The sequence below is a fragment of the Peromyscus leucopus genome, chromosome 9 (genome assembly GCF_004664715.2).
Source record: "Peromyscus leucopus breed LL Stock chromosome 9, UCI_PerLeu_2.1, whole genome shotgun sequence".
In the NCBI taxonomy this organism is placed as follows: Eukaryota; Metazoa; Chordata; class Mammalia; order Rodentia; family Cricetidae; genus Peromyscus; species Peromyscus leucopus.
The window spans coordinates 9019086-9039587 of NC_051070.1; the positions used below are offsets into that span (position 1 = coordinate 9019086).

The 20502-nt window shown below is 36.3% G+C and overlaps 1 protein-coding gene across 1 annotated transcript in view; it reads right to left on the reverse strand.

Moving 5' to 3' along the window:
• The window catches only part of Gpc5 (glypican 5), a 1331644-nt gene that overhangs the window by 881181 nt on the left and 429961 nt on the right, over positions 1–20502 (reverse strand). Inside the window, exon 6 of the mRNA XM_037208786.1 lies at positions 11981–12101. Within this exon, the coding sequence (XP_037064681.1) occupies positions 11981–12101 (121 nt within the window). The remainder of the gene's footprint in view (positions 1–11980; positions 12102–20502) is intronic.

Genomic DNA, 20502 nt, shown 5'->3' on the forward strand with positions numbered 1-20502 from the left:
TACATTGTTTCTGTGTTTCTTATTTAATAAGACGGTTGGTTACATCTACATTTGTTTGTTTTGGATTTCAAGACAGGATTTCTTTATGTAGCCTTGGATGTCTTGGAACTTGCTCTGTAGATCAGGATGGCCTGGAACTCACAGAGATCCACCTGCCTCTGCCTCCTGAATGCTGGGATTAATGGTATGCACCACCACCTCCAGTGTCTCCCAGTTTCTTTATTCTCCCTGGTACCTTCATGCACCCAGGAGTTAAAGGGTGAATTACCTTCACTTATTTGCAAGTAAAACTCTCTGCATTCATGTGGATTGTAACCACCAACCATGCATGTGAATGCCACGCTTTAATGTTTGAATCTTTAAAAATGTGTTAGATGCTTTCTTTGTAAGTGAATATATTTAATTCACTGGTATGTATTTTGGAATATCTTTAGAAAAGAGATGCCATGTTGTCAATTTATATATTTAGCAAAAAAGAAAAAAAAACAAAAATGCAGGTAATTCAATTTCATCATAATCACATAGTGGTTTCTGAATGTTTTTAGAGGGTTAATGCCATATCCAGTGTGCTGATATACTGGTGATTATCTATTGGAATCTGCTACAAAAAGAGAACTAGGAATTTCTCAAGATGAATGGAGGATACAGGAGACAAGCGTAATTTGTTACATAAAGTGTAGGAGTGGAACTGGAGATGGCAGCTATAGATAACGGTACTGATGTCTTCTAGACCAAATTGAAAACAAATAGAAACTCGTGCTCTGTCCTAGACAGACAAGTGCAGTGGTGTCAACTACTATGATGATCATGAGGTAAATGAACCATACAAGTTAAAGAGATGGGGGAAAGTTTAGGATTTCAGTGGTGGGTTGGTCACCAGCCTAGGGTGTGATTAAACAGCTAATCAAGTTACAGGCTTAGGGAACTGAGAAAGGGCATAAGGATGCAAATCAGAGTAAGAAGTTCTCTCTATCAGGATTGAGTTTTTGTGGCCATCCTGAATCTGAACCTCCATGTTGCTTGTCCAGTATGAGAATAAATTTGAAGTTATCTGAGGCAATTGAAGTTATTTGAGGCTCAGAGGAAACATGTTGGAAGAAGATAGTTGGTTATCACAAAGTTATGAGAGTCTCTATGGCAGAGGAAGGGAAGAAGAAGGTGATTGCATGGTATCTCAAAATAGCTTTTAAAGAGCTAAAGAAGGAAAAAGACAAAGATCATATAATGAGAGTAGTCAGAAAGCTTGCTGAGAAATCAGAAGAGAGGAGCCAAGAGAGGAAATGCGCTGTAGAGGTAAGTACTTCAAAGTCAAAGGAGATAATCATTAATAAGATGTTGTTGAATACGTAACTGAAAAAGTAAGGATCATCAGTCAGTACAGCAAGAATCCTTCCGGTAGGATGATGGTGGAAACATCCAGACTACAGGAGGCCATGTCACTATCAGCGAGTGAAGAATTAAAAATTGTTTTAAAAAATTTAGCAGAAGCAAACAATTATCAAACAGAAATTATCAAGTTGAAAAATCATCAGGGCAAGTCTTGAGTAAATATACCACCAGCTGAAGTGTGTTAGATGAGCTGACTGTAGTCACAAAGGACTGGTCACATGAGCTGGAATTCAGCCACATATTTTATGAAAATCAACTCTGTTCCTTACTGTGTTGCTTTGTCAAGGAATGCTTATTTTGTGAAAACTGAAGAAAAAGTTGGGTTTGTTTGTTTTTTAGTTATTTGAAATTACTCAGTTGGGAGATAGATGATGGTCTTAAAAATATTACATTTGGCCGGGTGGCGGTGGTGGTGGCGGCGGTGGCGGCGGCGGCGGCGGCGGCGGCGGCGGCGCAGGCCTTTAATCCCAGCACTCGGGAGGCAGAGGAGGGCGGATCTCTGTGAGTTCGAGGCCAGCCTGGGCTACCAAGTGAGCTCCAGGAAAAGGCGCAAAGCTGCACAGAGAAACCCTGTCTCGAAAAGAAACAAAATCAAAAACAAAAACAAAACAAAAACAAAATTACATTTGACACTTAATATAGTTGCCAGTTTTACCAGCATTGTGACCAAATACCAGATAAGCAAAGTTTATGATAAGAAAAGACTCAGATTAGATCCCAATTTCAGAGGTTCTAGACCTCTGTGATGGAGGAGAACATCAGAGTGACTTATATCACGATGGAGAGGAAGCAAAGCAGAATAGTAATACAAGGGAGCCAGTGTAAAATTGGATAAATGTAGCTTTCATGGGCATGTCTGCAGTGACCTACTGCCCTCAACCATGCTCCATCCTCCACATCTCCACCATCTCTCAGCAGTGTACTCAGCTGCTGAGATAAATAGATAAGTCGGAGCCTCCATGGTCTAATATAACTATGGAAATACCCTCACTGACTCATGCAGACATATGCATTACTAAACTCTGAAGCACCCCTCAACCCAACCAAGTTGACAAGAATAACCCTAAGAATAATACAGTGTATAATTATCTCTGTATTTCATTATTCCTGCAATAATTTAAACCCCATTGGATTTAATTTCTTAAGAAATCTGAATTTAGTTGTAAGTGGTTATAATTTGTCACATTTTCTTAAATCATATTTCATCTTATTTTAAAATAAATACACAAAGCTTTTAGATTATTTTATCAATGTTTATAGATATTCTCAGTTGCCTAAGAGAAAAGGAAGTTTACTTCCAAGAGCATTGCTGCTCTCAGCCATGGGAAAAGAAGCTTCTGTTTGAGGCTGGTGAAGGCCAATTCAGAGACTCTTAACTTGTCAATGGGACAAGAACCATTAAGTATTGAGTGTTCATGAGGCTGGTGAAGGATAATTTAGAGACTCCTAACTTGTCAATGGGATGAGAATCAGAAATATTGAGTATTCAGCTACAAATGAAACATGTATACAAGCCCTCCAAAGCTCAGGGAAGACTACAGAAAGCAAAAAGAATATTAGAATCAAAGAATGGTAAGGCTAATGTGGTAATACACTGTGCACCCCAATAAATTGTGTATCCTAATAAACTTATCTGGGGATCAAAGGACAGAGCCAGCCACTAGATTAGACATAGAAGCCAGACAGTGGTGGCACACACGCCTTTAATCCTATGGGAGGCCAGAGATCTGTCTGGATCTCTGTAAATTCAAGGTCACACTGGGAAGAGAGCCAGACTTGGTGGCATACACCTTTAATCCCAGTACTTAGGATCTCATATCCTTGCTTGGGAAGGACACACATGTTTAATTCCAGGAAGTGATGGCAGAAAGCAGAAAGGTATATAAGGCTTCAGGACCAGGAACTAGAGGCTTTTATCAGCAGTTCAGCTGAGAACCATTTAAGTGAGGACTCAGAGGCTTTCAATCTAAGGAAATAAGCTCAGTTGAGGAGTTGTTGCAGTGAGGTTGGCTGTGGCTTGTTCTGTTGCTCTGATCTTTCAGGTTTCACCCCAATATCTGGCTCCAGATTTTTTACTAATAAGACCATTTAACAATTCACCTTACAGACTAATTTAAAAGTTAATTCAAAGTTAAAAATTACTAGTTTCTACTGCTGAGACAAAGCACTATGGCCAAGGAAACTTTTAAAACCTAGCATTTAATTTGGGAGCTTGCTTTCAGTTTCAGAATGAGAGTCCATGACCATCATATTGGGGCACATGGCAGCAGGCAAGCAGGCATGGTGCTGGAGCAGTAACTCAGAACTTACATGTGGAGACACCAATTGTGAGGCAGAGAGAGAGAGGGAGCTAACTGGGAGTGGAATGAGCTTCTGAAACCTCAGAGCCCACCCCCAGGAACACACCTCCTCCAACAAGGCCACACCTCCTAATCCTTCCCAAACACTCCACCAACTGGGGACAAAGCATTCAAGCAAAAGAGCCCATGGAGCCCATTCTCATTCAAACCACCTCAGAAGGAATGCTACAAAACCATGCTGTCTTCTGTCATGGCTGTTGTATTCATTAACTCACTGTGGCAATGGCAATCTACAGAAGACCTGCTCAAGACCAGGCCCATCAACATTCCATCCTAGAAGGAGGTGTTCATAGGGTCTCACACCTTCCAGGGGGCTGCAGACAGTCAAAGGTTGACAGGGGAGAAGGAGACATATTCCTCAGGAGTATAGCACAGATACATTGCCCCCACTTAAGCAAATAACACCACACCAGTGCTCCTGTGGGCCACTCCAGATATAGTAGGTCACAAAACAAAGGATGTGGAAGTAGCATAGGGGCTTAAGAAGAAGAGATTTGGTGGGGGGAAGGAGGGACAATAGAGAGGATAATAGGGGACTTTGATCACAGAGAATTATACATGTATATGAAATCTTACAAGAGTAAATAATTAAAAATGAAAGTTCTAATTATCAATGTCTTTCAATTATGGTCAAAAAGAAAATTTAGCTGAGAAGTTGCTCAAGTCTTACAATGTCAGATCAGCAGCTGAAATGAACACAAGGCTTAGCCTTCTGTCCAAGTAAGACAATTACATACTCTAAATAATCAGAAATAAATCAACGATGACCAACCCTAATTTCATTACTTCCAAAGAGAGTTCTTGGGACTTCGTTTCCAGTTGATTGTACACTAATTGAAATGGCTCTTTTATGCTAGTGATTGATTTTTTTCCTTTTTTCTTTTTTTTTTTAGTGAAACAGCCAATAATGGAGTCAGAGTCCTTCTACCTCCTACTCCAGGAAGCAGGCTTCAATTGAATTTTCTCAAACAAGCTAATTGTTGAATTAGATGGCCATTCAAAGTTATTGAGTACATTTCAAGTACTTTCTTCTCAAAATAAGTTAACTAAATGTGTTTTGATGGCTGCTGCATTGCTAATTCCAAGTGCAGAACTGTCATGGAATATTAGTACCACAGGCCTGGGGCCATAACCACTGTATACTAGAATCAAGTTTGAAGGGGTCAGAGGATGGTGGCACTTCCTCAGAGCAGAACAGGATTGGTCAAAGGAAGAAAATTCCCAGAATCTGTTGACATCCCCATTCTAAAAGCCTGACTGGTTTGATTCACAGTTAAAACAAGCAGAAATTTTCTAAAATGTGTTGCACAGTTAGCTTAATGAGAAAAGCTTGAGAAGTCCTCAGAATTTAGAAACTTTGAAATAACGGGCATCTTTAGAAATTCTTGTCTTTTTTTTTTTTTGTATGTGCAATACTATCCTTTATAACTATTCATTGAGATTTAAATTAGAAGCTCTTTTAGTCATGGTTCTAAAGTGAGTATTCATAATATTGGTATTTCAAGAAAAAAGTAAAAAAGACAGATTCTATTTAACATAGTTGTTCCCTACATAAAATAAAAATGTCATCTCTATCTTAAGATAGCACACTATGATCATTAGAATATATGCTATCATATGTATGGTTATGTTACATTTTAAGCAGCTATTATAATTTTTTATTCTTCATTAAAAGAATAAAATTCACTTAATTCATGAAGATATTTTCATGACAAAGTTTTAGTACATATTAAGCAAATGTTTAATAGAAACTTAGCACTCTTAAATGAGTTGGAATGGTAAGGTTTGAGGAAATAAAATGTTACTTAAATTCACCAATTTCAACAACATTGTAGTGATTTTGGGGTTTGGCAGTAAAACGATTATGGAAATCTGAATGCCGTTTCATCTTACATCTCATAATGAAAGCTTGTAAATTACTTTCTAAGCAGAAAAGCATCAGTTGTACCCTAATAGCACCCAGCAGTGAGTATTTTAGCTTCTGTCATCATTTCTCTTAAAAATGATAGATGTTTAATGTTTAAAGACAATTTGTTACACAGCTGTAACATTTGTGCTGACAACTTCCTCTGAAACAAGCAGTCAATATGAACAAGGAGTTCTAGCAAAGTGAATCCGAATGGAAAATGTTTGCAGATTTTGTCCCTATGAGACACATTAGGAGAAATGAAGTACTGTTTCCAATCTCATTGGGAGGCAAACATCTGAGGAAGTTAATATTACACTCTGGTGAAATTCCCCAGTTGTATTTACCCTGAGAAATTACTCTTTATGAAGAAGCTCTGGAAAAAATAGTCCTGGGATCCCAGAGTGGCAGAATCAGGAGAAAGTGATCAGAATCACAGGTGGAGAAAGCAGGTAAGATGCTGTCTTTCCTCCAAGATCCCTGTTTACAATGCAGAAGAGCCTTCAGGAAGTGCAGAAACAGTGCGGACCTGAGATGGCCTATGAGGAACACACTATCACACTATACCCCATGGATTTCTATTTGCGTTGAGTCTTATCAATACTATTTAAGGAAAGAACATAGAAATAGGGCTTGTCCTAAATGATGAAATATATTAAGATTATTTATGCTAAAACTTCTTTCTCTAGGAAGCCTTGAAACTCTGCAAATCATCTTCTGACTACAATATTTTTAATTTTAAAAATAATTAATTGTAAAGAACTTGCAAATTAATTAAAAAAAACCCACATGGCAAGATTAGCTAAATAAAAGTCTATATATCTCAATGAACTTCTATACTGTTAGAACAGCCATTCTGAAGCTGTGGAGCTTCATAATGGATTTCATACTACTTCCACTAGCAATTATAATTTTATGTATTCTTTACCACAAAAAGAAAGAAAATTCATGGTAGAGTTAAAAATAAAAACAAAGAAATGAATAGCTTTATTGTCTCTTTCATAAGTCAGGCGGATTTTATCTTATATGCAGATCCTAGTCTATAATATATACATATGTAGGTAAGTGAATACATACCTGAGTACAGTACTACACACAGAAAGGAGAACTGCAAAGAGTAGCTATCATGTGATAAGGCAGGTATTTTGGCTATTGTGGGGATGCCTTGTTAATCCTAACTTTGCTAAGGGACTCTGATTTTGTCTCTCACACATCCAAATGGTCCATACTGCTAGCATTTCCTGATCACTGGCAGGGTTCTACCTCACTCTTCAACATCATGGCAAAATTGTTATATGTTTCTGTTCCCCATATAACTTAGGTTTTCAGGGTTTACAGCAAATGGCCTTACCCACTGAACCACCTAATTGACCCCTTGTTCTTTTCCTAGCTCCTACTTCCAATCTACCCACAAACCAATTCCATTTCCAATATTTGTCAGGCTTTATCTGCTTCTCATCACTATCTATGCTGATCATCTAATTCCCAATAATTATCATCATCTACCTGTATGATTTTCTTTGGTTCTTTCTCCACAAGGTCTCCAGTTTCCACAAGAGAGACAAGATTGTTTTTATAAAACATGAATTAAGTCATCCTCTGACCACTTTAAATGTCTTCCTCTCCCATTTAGTACAAAACTCACTCTAGTGTAACAACATGCACTTGTAACTGAAGCCTACAAACATTCCCCCATGCATACTTCGAGGTTGTCTCTGCTGTTCATCCATTCTGCTGTAACTTTGTGCTTTCAATGCCAGAAAAACGATGAACTTTCAGTCCTTTTGCCCCAGAGTTCTCACCAACGTTCCTCATTCTTTGTTCATTCAGTAGCACGGGCTTCTTGAGTTCTTCTCCCAGTCTACTGTGTTTCTTTGTAGTTCATGACAGCTATTGTGATGCTTGTTCATTTACATTATTGGAAAGTGCAAATCCACTGAGAGTAGACATCTCTACCTTGTCTCACTGTTTAATAAACCTACTCTCAAACTACAATTTTAAAATTTTATGTTAAATGTATTTAAAAATAACTGTAAAAACATTGAGAATATGGCCATTTCAGCGTAAATCTCTGCCCACTTGCTTAGTGATTAATTACAGAAGTTAGAGAGAATGAGGTCACGGCTACAGCAGGCCAAGAACACAGGTGTTTCGCAAATAACATATGGAGGTAATTATTACTAATATTTTTGCTGGCAAAAAATAGAGGTAGATAATTTCTGTATACTTGTATACAGACAAAAGGGCAAGGGACACATTAATCTCTTAGAAAGTATGGCATTTTTCTACAGTGCACATTTGCAAACATAGCTAACATCCACTACAGTGAAAACAACTTTACACAAATACTTGCATGTTCATCTAAATCTACGGACTAGATTGTGAAATACATCCCAGTGTCCTTGCCCTCACTCAGACCATACTACCCCCAAAGTGTTGAATCCTCATACCGGAGGATTCTCACAAATGACGCTAGGGATCATGTAAACTGTCCTTTGCAGTTGCACATGACACCAGCCACATTGCCAGGCCATATACATACATATATATATATACATAAAATCAGGTGTCAGAAGTCTGGCAAAATAAAAACTTTTCTTCATCTGCAGGAGAATCAGCTGATGAAGCAGTATATTCTAAGGTACAAAAGGCTAATGTGTTAGTGACACCTTTTCAGGAAATGACTTCCTGTGATCCTTTACAAAAATCTAATTTTCAGCCATATGATCCCAGCAGACTTTAAATTCAGACCTCAAAGGCAGCATATATTTGATATTTTCTTGTAATTCTACAATGAAAGGAAAGTCCAAATAATTTGAGATCTGCATACCTACAAAGATGAAAGAACGAGGTGCAATCTGAACAGGAGCCTTAAAAGTAGGATCATTTCCCTGCAATACCTTGAAAAGGATGTGGCTTTGATATCTCTCTAACAAGAATGTAGCTATGCTGCGGAGCAACAGATCAGTAAGCCTTCTCCACAGGCCTTTTATGAATGTCTGGAGACTGGAGATCTACTCATTCCTTTGTGTTTATGTTCTTAGGTCTGTGTACTTACCTAGACAATTAACAGCTGCAATAGACACATTAGGTGCAGCAGGTTTCTTCGTTTATGCACACAAATCATAGATTATTGACAGATGATTGATAGATACATATTAATATAGATATATAGGTATATAGATATAGAAACAGTTTGATTGCATGCCCATTATATATATATGAGCTATTTAGATTTATATATATATATATTATAAATGATTATAAAAAAGTGACATATTTCACTTCCTAAAATAATTAATGGAAGAATGAAATAAAATCATTAAAGTTCTAATTTTCACACTCAAAGATCACTTTGTACTGCTGTGGAATATTCCTTTACACTGTGTGAATATATGTCACTGGGACTGTTTTAATAAAGAAACTGACTGGCCAATAGCTAAACAGGATAAGGTTAAGTGGGAAAGCCAAACTGAGATTGCTGGGAGGAAGAATGAGTCACCAGACAGATGGAGAATGAGTCAGACACACAAAATGCCATGAGCCTTGGGGCAGCACATGGATTGATAGAAATGGGTTAAATCATAAGAGTTAGTTAGTAACAAGCCTGAGCTATTGGCCAAGTATTTATAATTTAATATCAAGTCTCTGAGTCAGTTATTTGGGAAGCAGGTGGTTGGGACAGGAAAACTCTGCCTACATTGTACACTCACTAGGTCATTTGTAACCCACTATGGAAATCATGAAGATTTTGTTGTCTCACAGTACAATGAACTGATTATTATTATATTAACATTCTGGTTTATTATCAATTGTGCATTACAGTTTCAAACAATGTATACCTACAAAACAGTCACATACTAGATATTACTATGAGTTGTTACTTTGAAAAGAGGTTGTGGTGGTAATCTAATTATACTGAAATGTGATTTTGATTGTATGTTAATAAATAAAGTTGCCCGGGGGTCAGAGCTATTAGAGCCATAGCAAGAGTGTGTCGGTGGTGGCACACGCCTTTAATCCCAGAAAGCCAGCCTTTAATCCCAGGGAGTGGTGATATAAAGCAAAAAGATATATAGGGCGTGAGACCCAGAAACTAGAAGCATTTGGCTGGTTAAGCTTTCAGGCTTTGGAGCAACACAGTTCAGCTGAGAGCTATTGGGATGAGGACACAGAAGCTTCCAGTCTGAGGAAACAGGACCAGCTGAGGAACTGGTGAGGTGAGATAGCTGTGGCTTGTTCTGTCTCTTTAAATAGATGAACAGTCAGGAAATAGGGCTCTGATTCGGGAGGCTGGGACACCGCAGGCGGAAGGGTGAGATTTTGGCTCTGAGCTCTGACCTCTCGGCTTTCTCTTTCGCATTGTTTCTGTGTTTCTTACTTAATAAGAAGGTTGGTTACATCAATAAGAGGAAATCACTCTGACAGCTACAGGTCTTAGTTTTGCCTTGGCTGCTGTTGATTGGAGCTGAGTTAGCATAGCTCATCCTTATCCCAGTATTATCTAGCAATGTCTAGTGCACATTGGAGACTAAAAATATGCATATTGGATTCTCTACAAGCAACCTGAAGGGGTCTGCCATCCTGAGTTGTTGTTGAGTCAAGATAAAACTTCTGTCTAGTACCAGAACTACTACAGTATATTTCTGTTCATTTCTCTAAACAATCTTACTTTCCTGTATCCTAATTGATTGCCAGGACACTCAACTACAAATCCTCATTCTGTATCTTTTCCTTGTGGTACCTCCAACTCAGAAAAATGTACAGAAGCATATAGTGGACATTTACTTGACCTGTGTATGCAGTTGCTAATATATTGACTTCGAGCCAACAGAAACTCAGGAAGTAAAATAATATCCTAAGTTTTCTTGAAGCCTCATTAGGTTATCACTGTCTCGATCAATTTCAGCAGCAATGCTCTTCTTGTTGCTGTGGAGAAGAAAATTTGCAATCAAAAGGAAATTTGGCAGAACGAGTTTCTAGTGAATGTGTGAGGTATAGTCACTGATGGTCTGAGAACTACTGCTTCTGAGGACAACAGACCTCCAGGTGACCTCAGCTGGTGGGCCAGGTGCCAACACCTTCCCCCCTTCCTCCCTGTTGCTTCTGCTCCTGATACAATCTTCAGGATTTCTGTCCCCAGATGTACCTCAGCATTCAACTCGTTGGTAGCATAACAGCTATTTCACGTTGGAGTTTTGTCTTTGAGGAAATTAGTTTAGTTTTACCTGTTTGAGGGGTATGGGTGCTCTCAGCTATTTCTCATATGTTTTTCTCTTACACGTTTTTCTGAGCAGAACTTACCTCTGGTTCTTCCACTCAAAGGGATTTCTGAGATGCCATTGTGGGTGCAACAGGATAGGCAATGTAGCCGAAAGAAATCTATAACTTTGTCCACTAGCTTCTCTGTCCCCTTACATATGCTTTATTGGGATTTAGAGATTCACGAGCTGAGTCCAAACAATTAATTGTCTCTGAATAAGCTGAAATGGTGACAACCATACAAGTGACTCAGACACACCTTACATGCAAATAAAATTCAGAGCTATTTAGATTTTCTATAGTATCATACTTAAAATGATCAACTATCTACACCAAGTTTGGGATGAAATGAAAGTATATACATACATAAATTGTTACAGAATGACTAATAACTTAAGACATACTCCTTCCTACATCAAATAGCACTAAATGTGGGATGCAGGTGGTATTTACAATATATAGCATTATTTCAATTAATAAAGTTTGTGAAATAATTTTTGGATAATTATCTGAATATGGTTCATATATTATGTATTAAAAACATCAACGCATATGACCTAAAAGAACAAGCAGAAGTATTGAATGAATACCCACTAGGAAGATTACACACTTAATATGTAAAATGTGAAATAAATAAGTACCAGAAATGCAGATTATTTGTGTGTTGTTTGGTTAAGGATAGTGCTATTTTCACGGCAAAGTTCATATAGTCATATGAAAGGCAATTCTGGCTTTTGTGGTCTTATATGGTTTTTTTAGTAGTAGTAATTTCTAGGCTTATTCTTTACTGAGGATGAATATACCCTAAGAGGTTCATAGTTGAAATGTGAAAGGCAAAGCCTTGCTTTTCGCATACACAGATCACCCACCATACCATCTGGATTGACTTTAAATGATAATGGCTCAAAAAACTATTTCTGGAACTCTAGATAAAAATAAATTATTACAAAGATCAATTCAGGTAGGATATTAGATACATTTAGTAAAGTTATCAAATATGTGGAAAGTAGTCACACTTCATTTACAGTTGAGTATATCCATAAAAAATCAAGCCAGCACTTACCTGGATAACATGCTTCAGTTTATCAATGATCTGATTTATCACAGGGTCACTTCCTCTGACTCTCACTTCGGGATTTCCAGACTGGGCTTTCATTCCGTTTCCAACCACACGTTGAGCATAGCTGACAGAGTGAAAGGATAGAGTTATGACTTAGAGACCTGGTCAGCAGCAGCCTTCAGAGCTGCTTGAGACATTTGGGTTCAGAATTTCATTCTAGGAACTGACATCAGGACTGTGCTTCTCAAAACATAGATGGATAAACTGTTGCACCATTCTACTGAGGTGAAATGCTTATAGTGAGAAGAACAACAAAAAATGGATTTTAGCTATGTTTAACAATATGATAAAATGTGTGAGTGAGTGTGTGTGTGTGTGTGATGTTAATAATTCTGGCTAAACTACATATGTATGTCTATACCCACAGTGTCTGCATTGATTTATTTTATGCAGTATTTAGATAAGCCCAGTGTAAATGTATATGTATATACAAACACATATATTTTATATACATATATATGAATTTAGATATACAAGCCAAAACTATTAATTTTATAATGACATAAAAATCCACAAAATCTTTTGTAGGTAGAGGAAATAATATACTTTCACTAAGTTGCAAACATTAGTAATGGGATAATTTCATAGGCAGCAGAACGTACTAGAATGTCCTGCTACTTTCACCAAATTACTGTAATGTAGTATCAACTTATTGCACATGAAAATATTTAAATTCACAAGTTCCAAAATGTATCAGTTCCTACTCTATTCAACATTCTGTACCAATAGACTAGGTGAAAAGGGAAGTGTAATTCTTGTTCTTACAATGCTCATTACCAACCTAGAAATATAAAATGCCAATGCCAGTTAAACCATTCATTGATACATTTGTTCATTAGATTTTAATAGATTTCAAAGTTACCTAGTAGAATTCAGCCACATAATTGCACTTGTTTTCAGACAGTATACTGTGGCTTTATCAGTCAAGTGAGCAGTCAAATGCAACACTATGGAGTAACATGAAAGCATTTACATTTACAGCCACTGTAAAGCAAAGTAAACAGGTGATACACACTACAACTGTGGGGAAGTCTGTCTGAAGACAGAAATTTGGGGAAAGACAGGAAAGAAAAAAACTACTAAGTGAGCTGCTAACCCAGGAAACCTAAGTCTTCATGGAATGGTTAATGAGGTTTCTGGAGCAAAGGATAACATTCTTGAAAGGAAAATGAAGAAAACATGTGGGCAACATAATAGGGAGAACCCTAAGCCTCTGTCTACAAGGTGGAAGGAGCAGCTACTGCTGGGAGATCACGTCCTCTGTGAGTCAAACCTCTGCTAGTAATCTGCTTTTTATGTTATGACAATAGGAAAGCTATAGGGACTTTCCACAGTGATGTTCACATTAATTTAATGCAGTTTCCCTTCCTTCCCTTTGAGGAGTTTGTCATAACTGTTAACATGCCTTCTCCTAAAAGTTTCTAATGAAGTTAAAAAAAAAACTTTGAAAAAAATGAAATTATGTTCTACTCTTAAGAGCACAGCCATATGAAGTAAGTTCAGGGAATATCCATTTCAAAATGAGAATTAAACAATTTTAAATATTAAATAATAGAAACTTAGACATTGATAATACTAACTAGATATGAAAAGTATAGTATTAACAAATCTGTGACAGGCAATTGTTTAAATCTTGCTATTTTCAAAACATTCCAGAACTCACTTTTTGTGCAGCTATAACAGAACATAGAGGCAGTTGTCCAGTATCTACTGGGGATTGGGAAGTAAACGCCAGGAAGAAGAAGCAGAAGGTAGAGTCTGTTTACATTGTGAATGCATCCTATTCTTAAATACCAAGGACTCAATCAACCTTGATCTTCTAAGGACTGCCTAGTATACATCATTGTCTCGAAGTTTCAAGCACATTATATATTTGACTCCTTAATTAATGTGTTGAGAATTCATAAAAAGAATGGCTAACATGGGTGAATAAATATTGTCAGAACACAGTCCAAGAATGGAGTCCTGCAAAGAGAATTCTGAAGCTTGTAAGGAAATTCTAATAAAACAAGACTTGTGATTGCAGTTTCTTCAAAACCTAGAATTGTTCTTGGAATGTGGTTTTGTGCCCTTCCCAGGTATAAGGGATAAGATAGAAGTGAATGTACTTTAGATTTCTCATTACAACTGGCTATTGTTATTTGTTCATATGCCTCTACAGAAAAACATGTTTTTGTCACATGCTACTTATCCTTGTATTTGTATGTTTTATTTATCTAACTCCTCTTAACCCTCAGAGTATAAATTGTCTGATGCTCTGAATAAAGTTGATTATTGCATGAGAGTTTAATCCACCTCATTTACTGGCTCCATTCTCCCTGGTCCCATCACCAACTAGAGCAGTAAACAAAATATATAACATAATAATTGGGATTCATACATTTCTTTAGTTACTCAGTGTGGGGACAGTCAATTCACCATTAGAATTCTGTTTGGTGATCACCAATTTTGGCTTAATTGAACTCAAAAAGCAAGAACCCCAGGAGTATAAAGTTATCTGGAGTCTCAGTAAAACATCTGTTTCTACATCTGGCCCTTAGTTACTGAGAGAGGTGGGATGGGAAAGCAGGTCCAATGTTTGGAAACACAGACCTCCTCCAATGGCTACACTTGGCCTAGGATCCTCTAGAGCCCTTGGTAAGTCTTCCTCAGACTGTCACTCATAGCTTCCTTTCCTCTCACTTTCACTCTGAATCAGACCAGGAAGTCTTTTAACATGCACTGATGGGGCTTGGTGTTAACTTGAGGAATTGTTTGCTTTTTGGTGTTTTTATTACCACAGTTTATGACAGTTAACTAACTAACTATACATGATTACAGAATCATAAATTCACCTACTCTATCATTAAATATTTGAGTTACCTACTCTTATTATTATTTGGGTAGTAAAAACATTACAAATCATATTAAAAATTAAAGTTGCATGATTTATTGAAAGCAATTGGCCGGGTGGTGGTGGCACATGCCTTTAATCCCAGCACTCAGGAGGCAGAGAAAGAAGGATCTCTGTGAGTTCAAGGCCAGCCTGGACTACAGAGCGAGTTCCGGGACAGGCACCAAAATTACACAGAGAAACCCTGTCTTGAAAAACAAAACAAAACAAAAAGAAAGCAGTTGTTTTTCCTTGTTTTATAAGAGTAATTACAGTCTGACATACTCTAATATTCACACCAAAATGGTTCAAGTGTAAAAGATGGATGACATTAAATGTTGGCAAGGACACAGGTGACTGGAACTCTCGTGGATGTGGCACTTGCCAGTCTTTTCTAGTGTAGGTGTGATTCGGTCTCATCATTGTATGGCTTTATCTGTGTGTGATAATACTGATTGCACAAAGACAAACAGTTCAACAATGAGAATGCATGAGTCACAACTACACTAGAAAAGACTGAAAAGTCCACAGCCTGACAGAAATGATGATACAGAATAAACTTGATGATTTATTAAATTTAAAAAGCAACCAACCATGTAATAAATCACTGTAAATGCCACCTCCAAAGAAACCCTTAGAGAAAGAACTATATACAGCTTCTTGATTGGTTCTCAGTTAATTGGGAGTGCTTATTAAAATAAAAAAACCATTTGGACACTTTACTATAAATTATACGTACATATTTTGGATATAAAAATACTAATATTCAAAATTCCTTGGCTATTTCTTACAGTATTTATGGAATAAAATGTTTTTTTTTCATTAAACTATGTGTTAAATAAACAATATACAGGCATTATATGTGGTGTATGTGTTTGCGTACGTGTGTGTGTGTGTGTGTGTGTGTGTGTAAATGTTTTTATGGTTATGTATATTCATGGTACATGGGACTGTGGGGATATTTGCCCCAAACTTCCTGTCCTCTTCTACCCCCTCTCCTTCCAGTCTGGCCCTTTTGTTACCCAGACAGTTTCACTTTTAACATCTTGCCATCTATACTTAGAAAGGGAGAAACAGTACTATCATCATTCAATGACTGACTGAAGATTCTAGTTGGCTTTAAAAACCTAGCCCTGTCAACTTAAATTTGTGTGCACAAATATGATTTCTAAATTAAATACAACTATTTCTAATAAATGTGTTTTACTTTCTTTATGTAATTTCTATAAATCATTATCCTCTTTACTTCTGAATGTAAGAGTAATGATAAAACATTTCAAGAATTACCATAGAGATTTTTTATTTGAAAAATTGTTACCATTTCATAGAGAAGAATAGAACAAAGCACAAAAACAGAGAGTTTTTTTTTTAAAATACAAAAGTAAAGCCCACCATATGTGCTTATTTTTTTCTCAGCAAGATGGTAATGGATGCTTACTCTGCACAGGAATGTTCACTCCAAGAACAACTTGTTCTCATCAACAAAGACAAAGGAAGCACATTCACAACACACACACACACATACACAGCACATAAACACTAACACACACACATACATACACAAGCACATATACATACACATGCACACACACATACACACCCAAACATGCACATACTACACACACTGCAAAAGAATAAATATCTATTAACAAGATTTCAGTCTTTCTGTGTTGGACACTTATGGCATAAATGAAATGCCAGCAAGTCTATGTACAGCGGCTATATGTATGACTGACTTAATGAGCCAGATTTATGGGAATAACTAGGGAGCATTGACTTGTTTCCTGATTTGACCGGCAATCCCTACTTGAAACCAATGATATAACCACTGACAGGCAGATACTAATTTTGTAGAATGCAATATAATTTGACTTAGGTTCATTCCAGAATTGTAAAATTTTGATGTATAGCTACACAGTTTCAGGTGAAAATAACAGAATCTGACAATGAGATATAAACAACTTAAAATCATCTATCATAGATATGCCCCCCCCCCCCCAGTTTACTGGTACAGGAGGCAAGGAACAATGGTGAATCCAGATGAGCAACACATTTGATCGGGTGTTTGTCTTTACCCAAACTGGAGTATATATGAGCACTTAAAAATCAAAAGTGGAAACCTAATTGCTGCTGTTATTTTTGTTGTTTCCACTAAATTTTTGCATGACTGATTTTGTAGTTTTATATTCCTTTAATGTCTAGAATCCTGAGTCTCAACATTGCTGTAAGAAAAAATGTTGGTTTTACAGTTGGTTCAATAAATATGTTGCTGTTTGCATACATGGGTAGAAACAGAGGCCATAAAGTATACTGTAGATATTCATCAGTGAATTCCTAATAAAAGAATAAATTACTGTCAAACTCTCTCTTACCTCTCTTTCTATGTCTGGTAGCAAATATGATGTAAATACTGGTGATTTGGCTTGAGAGTCCCCACTTATAATCTTGGGTTACACTGAACACCATTGCTGAGTGCTGTTTTCTGGACAATCGGTCTGTACAAAATTTTTCTCTACATGGAAAGTCCTAATCTTTGAAACCCCAGTCTAGAAAGAACTCTTATGACTGACTTTATGAGCCCAATTTATGGGAGAAATCTTTCATGCAGATTGAGGCTCATAGGACTTCAGAGAATAAAGACAATGTAGAGTCAATTTGCAATAATTAAACTCTTTATGGTTTTTACATCTTCACTTCAATTTTTAAGACACATAACCATTTTCAAGCTACTATCTACTATTTGTTTAGCTTTATAATTATATATGTTATATCTACATATGAACATTGTATCCCTGATTTTACTGAAGTCAAAATAAGTATAATTAATTGAGATTATATGTTTGGTATTATTATTTATAAATAACTAATTTCTTTTATAGATATGCTATTTTGTGATATGTTTTAGATGGTTATAATTATTATTATTTTTAAAAGTCAATATCTGCTTTTCTTATAATGAACTTTCAGCACACCATTGCAACAAATCAGTTAAGAAAATGTACATTTAAAAAGACTCAGAGCTGTGGGTTGTAGTCTGAATCATCTAGTATCCACATATGAGTGAGTACATGTTTATCATTCTGAGTCTGGGTTACCTCACTCAGGATGATATTTTCCAGTTCCATCTATTTGCATGCAAATTTAATGATGTCATTGTTGTTGGTTTTTTTTTTTTTTGTTTTTTTTTTTTTTTTTTTTTTTTTTTTTTTTTTTTTTTTTTTTTTTTTTTTTTTTTTTTTTTTTTACTGAATATGTGCCACATTTTCTTTATCCATTCTTCAGGTGAGGGACATCTAGGTTGTTTCCAAGTTCTGGTTATTACAGTCTTCCCCCAACCCACCCCCCATTCCCTCCTCCAACAAGGAAAGGCCTCCCATGGGGAGTCAGCAGAGCCAGGTACATTTAGTAGAGGCAGATCTAAGCCCCTCCCCCTGCATCAGGGCTATGCAAGGTGTCCCACCATAGGTAGTGGGCTCCAAAAAGCCAGCTCATGCACCATTAATGGATCCTGATCATATTGCCAGGGGTCCCTTAAGCAAATCAAGCTACACAACTGTCTTGCTTATGCAGAAGGCCTAGTCCAGTCCCATGGAGGCTCTACAGTTGTTGGTCTAAAGTTCATGAAAGATCTTCACCAGTGCCAAAGGCTGGAGGAGTGGGAGGAGAGAAGAGAGGGGAATCTGTGGTTGGTATGCAAAGTGAATAAAAAATTCCTTAAAAAAATAAAAAGACTCAGACAGCATAAACTCATTAAAAATGTGAATGAATCAGTCTTCAACTTCACTTTGTTTGGCAAAGCATGTATCACTACTTGCCACATTAGCTAAAAGAACCACAGGTAAGCAATTTCATAACCGTTTGCAAAATAAGCAGCTGTGTGAACCAGAGAGAAGGTATTTCAACACAGGAAGCATCTGCACATGGAGTCAGCAGGAATCTGACACTTGAGAAAATATTAAATAGGGCTGTACATATAGTGACTTATAAAGGAACTTTATAAATACAACACATTAGTAAAAATAAAAAGCAAGCTATAAATCTAATTTATAATTCTCTACTTTTGATTTAAAGTGACTGCCCAGATTTAAAAATTGTCTGTTCTAGTTGCAATCTATTGAATATAGTTTGTGACTACTGAAATATTACAGTGACTTAAATTTCCTGACCATGAATTTCAAAATTAAGCTGTACAATAAAAATTCTCTTCCATTGATCTACAATAGTTAATAATCACAATTATATTTTGAACTCTCACTACACTATTTCATTTATTATATGAAAATATGCTACTATATACATATGCATATGTCTAATACATATTTTAAGACAAGTAAGTCAAAATGATTCACAGTGTAATTTCAATATCTCTTTCTGTCTCACTGGCAAAGAAGACATGATCAGCAAGTGTTCTACCATTGAGATATATTACCATTCTATAACCAATATTTTACCTCAGACATAAAATTCCAGATATTGTTGGAATTTTAAAATATTCTGTGTATTTTTAATTACATTTAATATCAGTAGTAATTGAATTTTACATAAAAGAATGTTACCTTACACACAAAAAAACCCACTTTAAAACTACATACTGAACAACAGAAAGCTTACAAACTCATGGAAACTGAACGATTCACTAGTGAATGAAAATTGGGTCACGACAGGAATTATGAATGAAAATGAAGTATTTGAGAACTGAACAAAAATGAATACACAATATACTCAAATTTGTGGGATACAATGAAGGCATTTTTAAGAGGCAAGTTAATAGCACTAAGTTCCTACATTTAAAAAAATCGGAAGAATCTTACCCTAATAATATAACAGCGTAATTGAAAGCACTAGAACTAAAAGAAATCATACCCAAAAGAGTAGAAGGGTGAGAATAATCAAACTCAAGCTTGAAACAATAAAGTAGAAATAAAAATAAATAAAAAGAATCAATGAAAGAATTGCTTCTTGGAGAAAATTAACAAGTTGACAAACCTATACTCAAATTAACTGAAGAGCAGTGAAAGAATATCTAAATTGACAACTTAGAGATGAGGGGGAACATAACAACAGACACTAAGAAAATCAAGAGAATCATAAGGACATAATTTAAGAATCTGCACTCCACCAAATTGGAAAATATAAAAGAAATGGAAAATTTTCTCAATACACATCACTTTCCAAAGTTAAGTCAAGATTAGATATGCAATTTAAACAAGCCTATAATCCCTAGTGAAATAGAAACAGTTATTAGGTCTTCCAACCAAAAAAATCCCAGGGCCAGATGGTTTTAGCTCAGAATGCTACAGACTTTCAAAGAAGAGTATTTCTAAACTAGAATGACTAGATGTCGAGAAAACAAATAACTCAATTTAAAAAAAAATGGGGTACAGATCAAAACAGAGAATTCTCAAATGAGGAAACTCAAAAGGCTGAGAAACAATAAGAAATGTCCAACATTCTTAGTTATCAAGGAAATGCAAAGCAAAACTACTCTGAGGTTCCATCTTACAACTATCAGAGTACCAAAGTTCAATAACACAAGTGACAGCTCATGCTGTCAAGAATGTAAAATAAGGGGAACATTCACCTATTGCCGGTG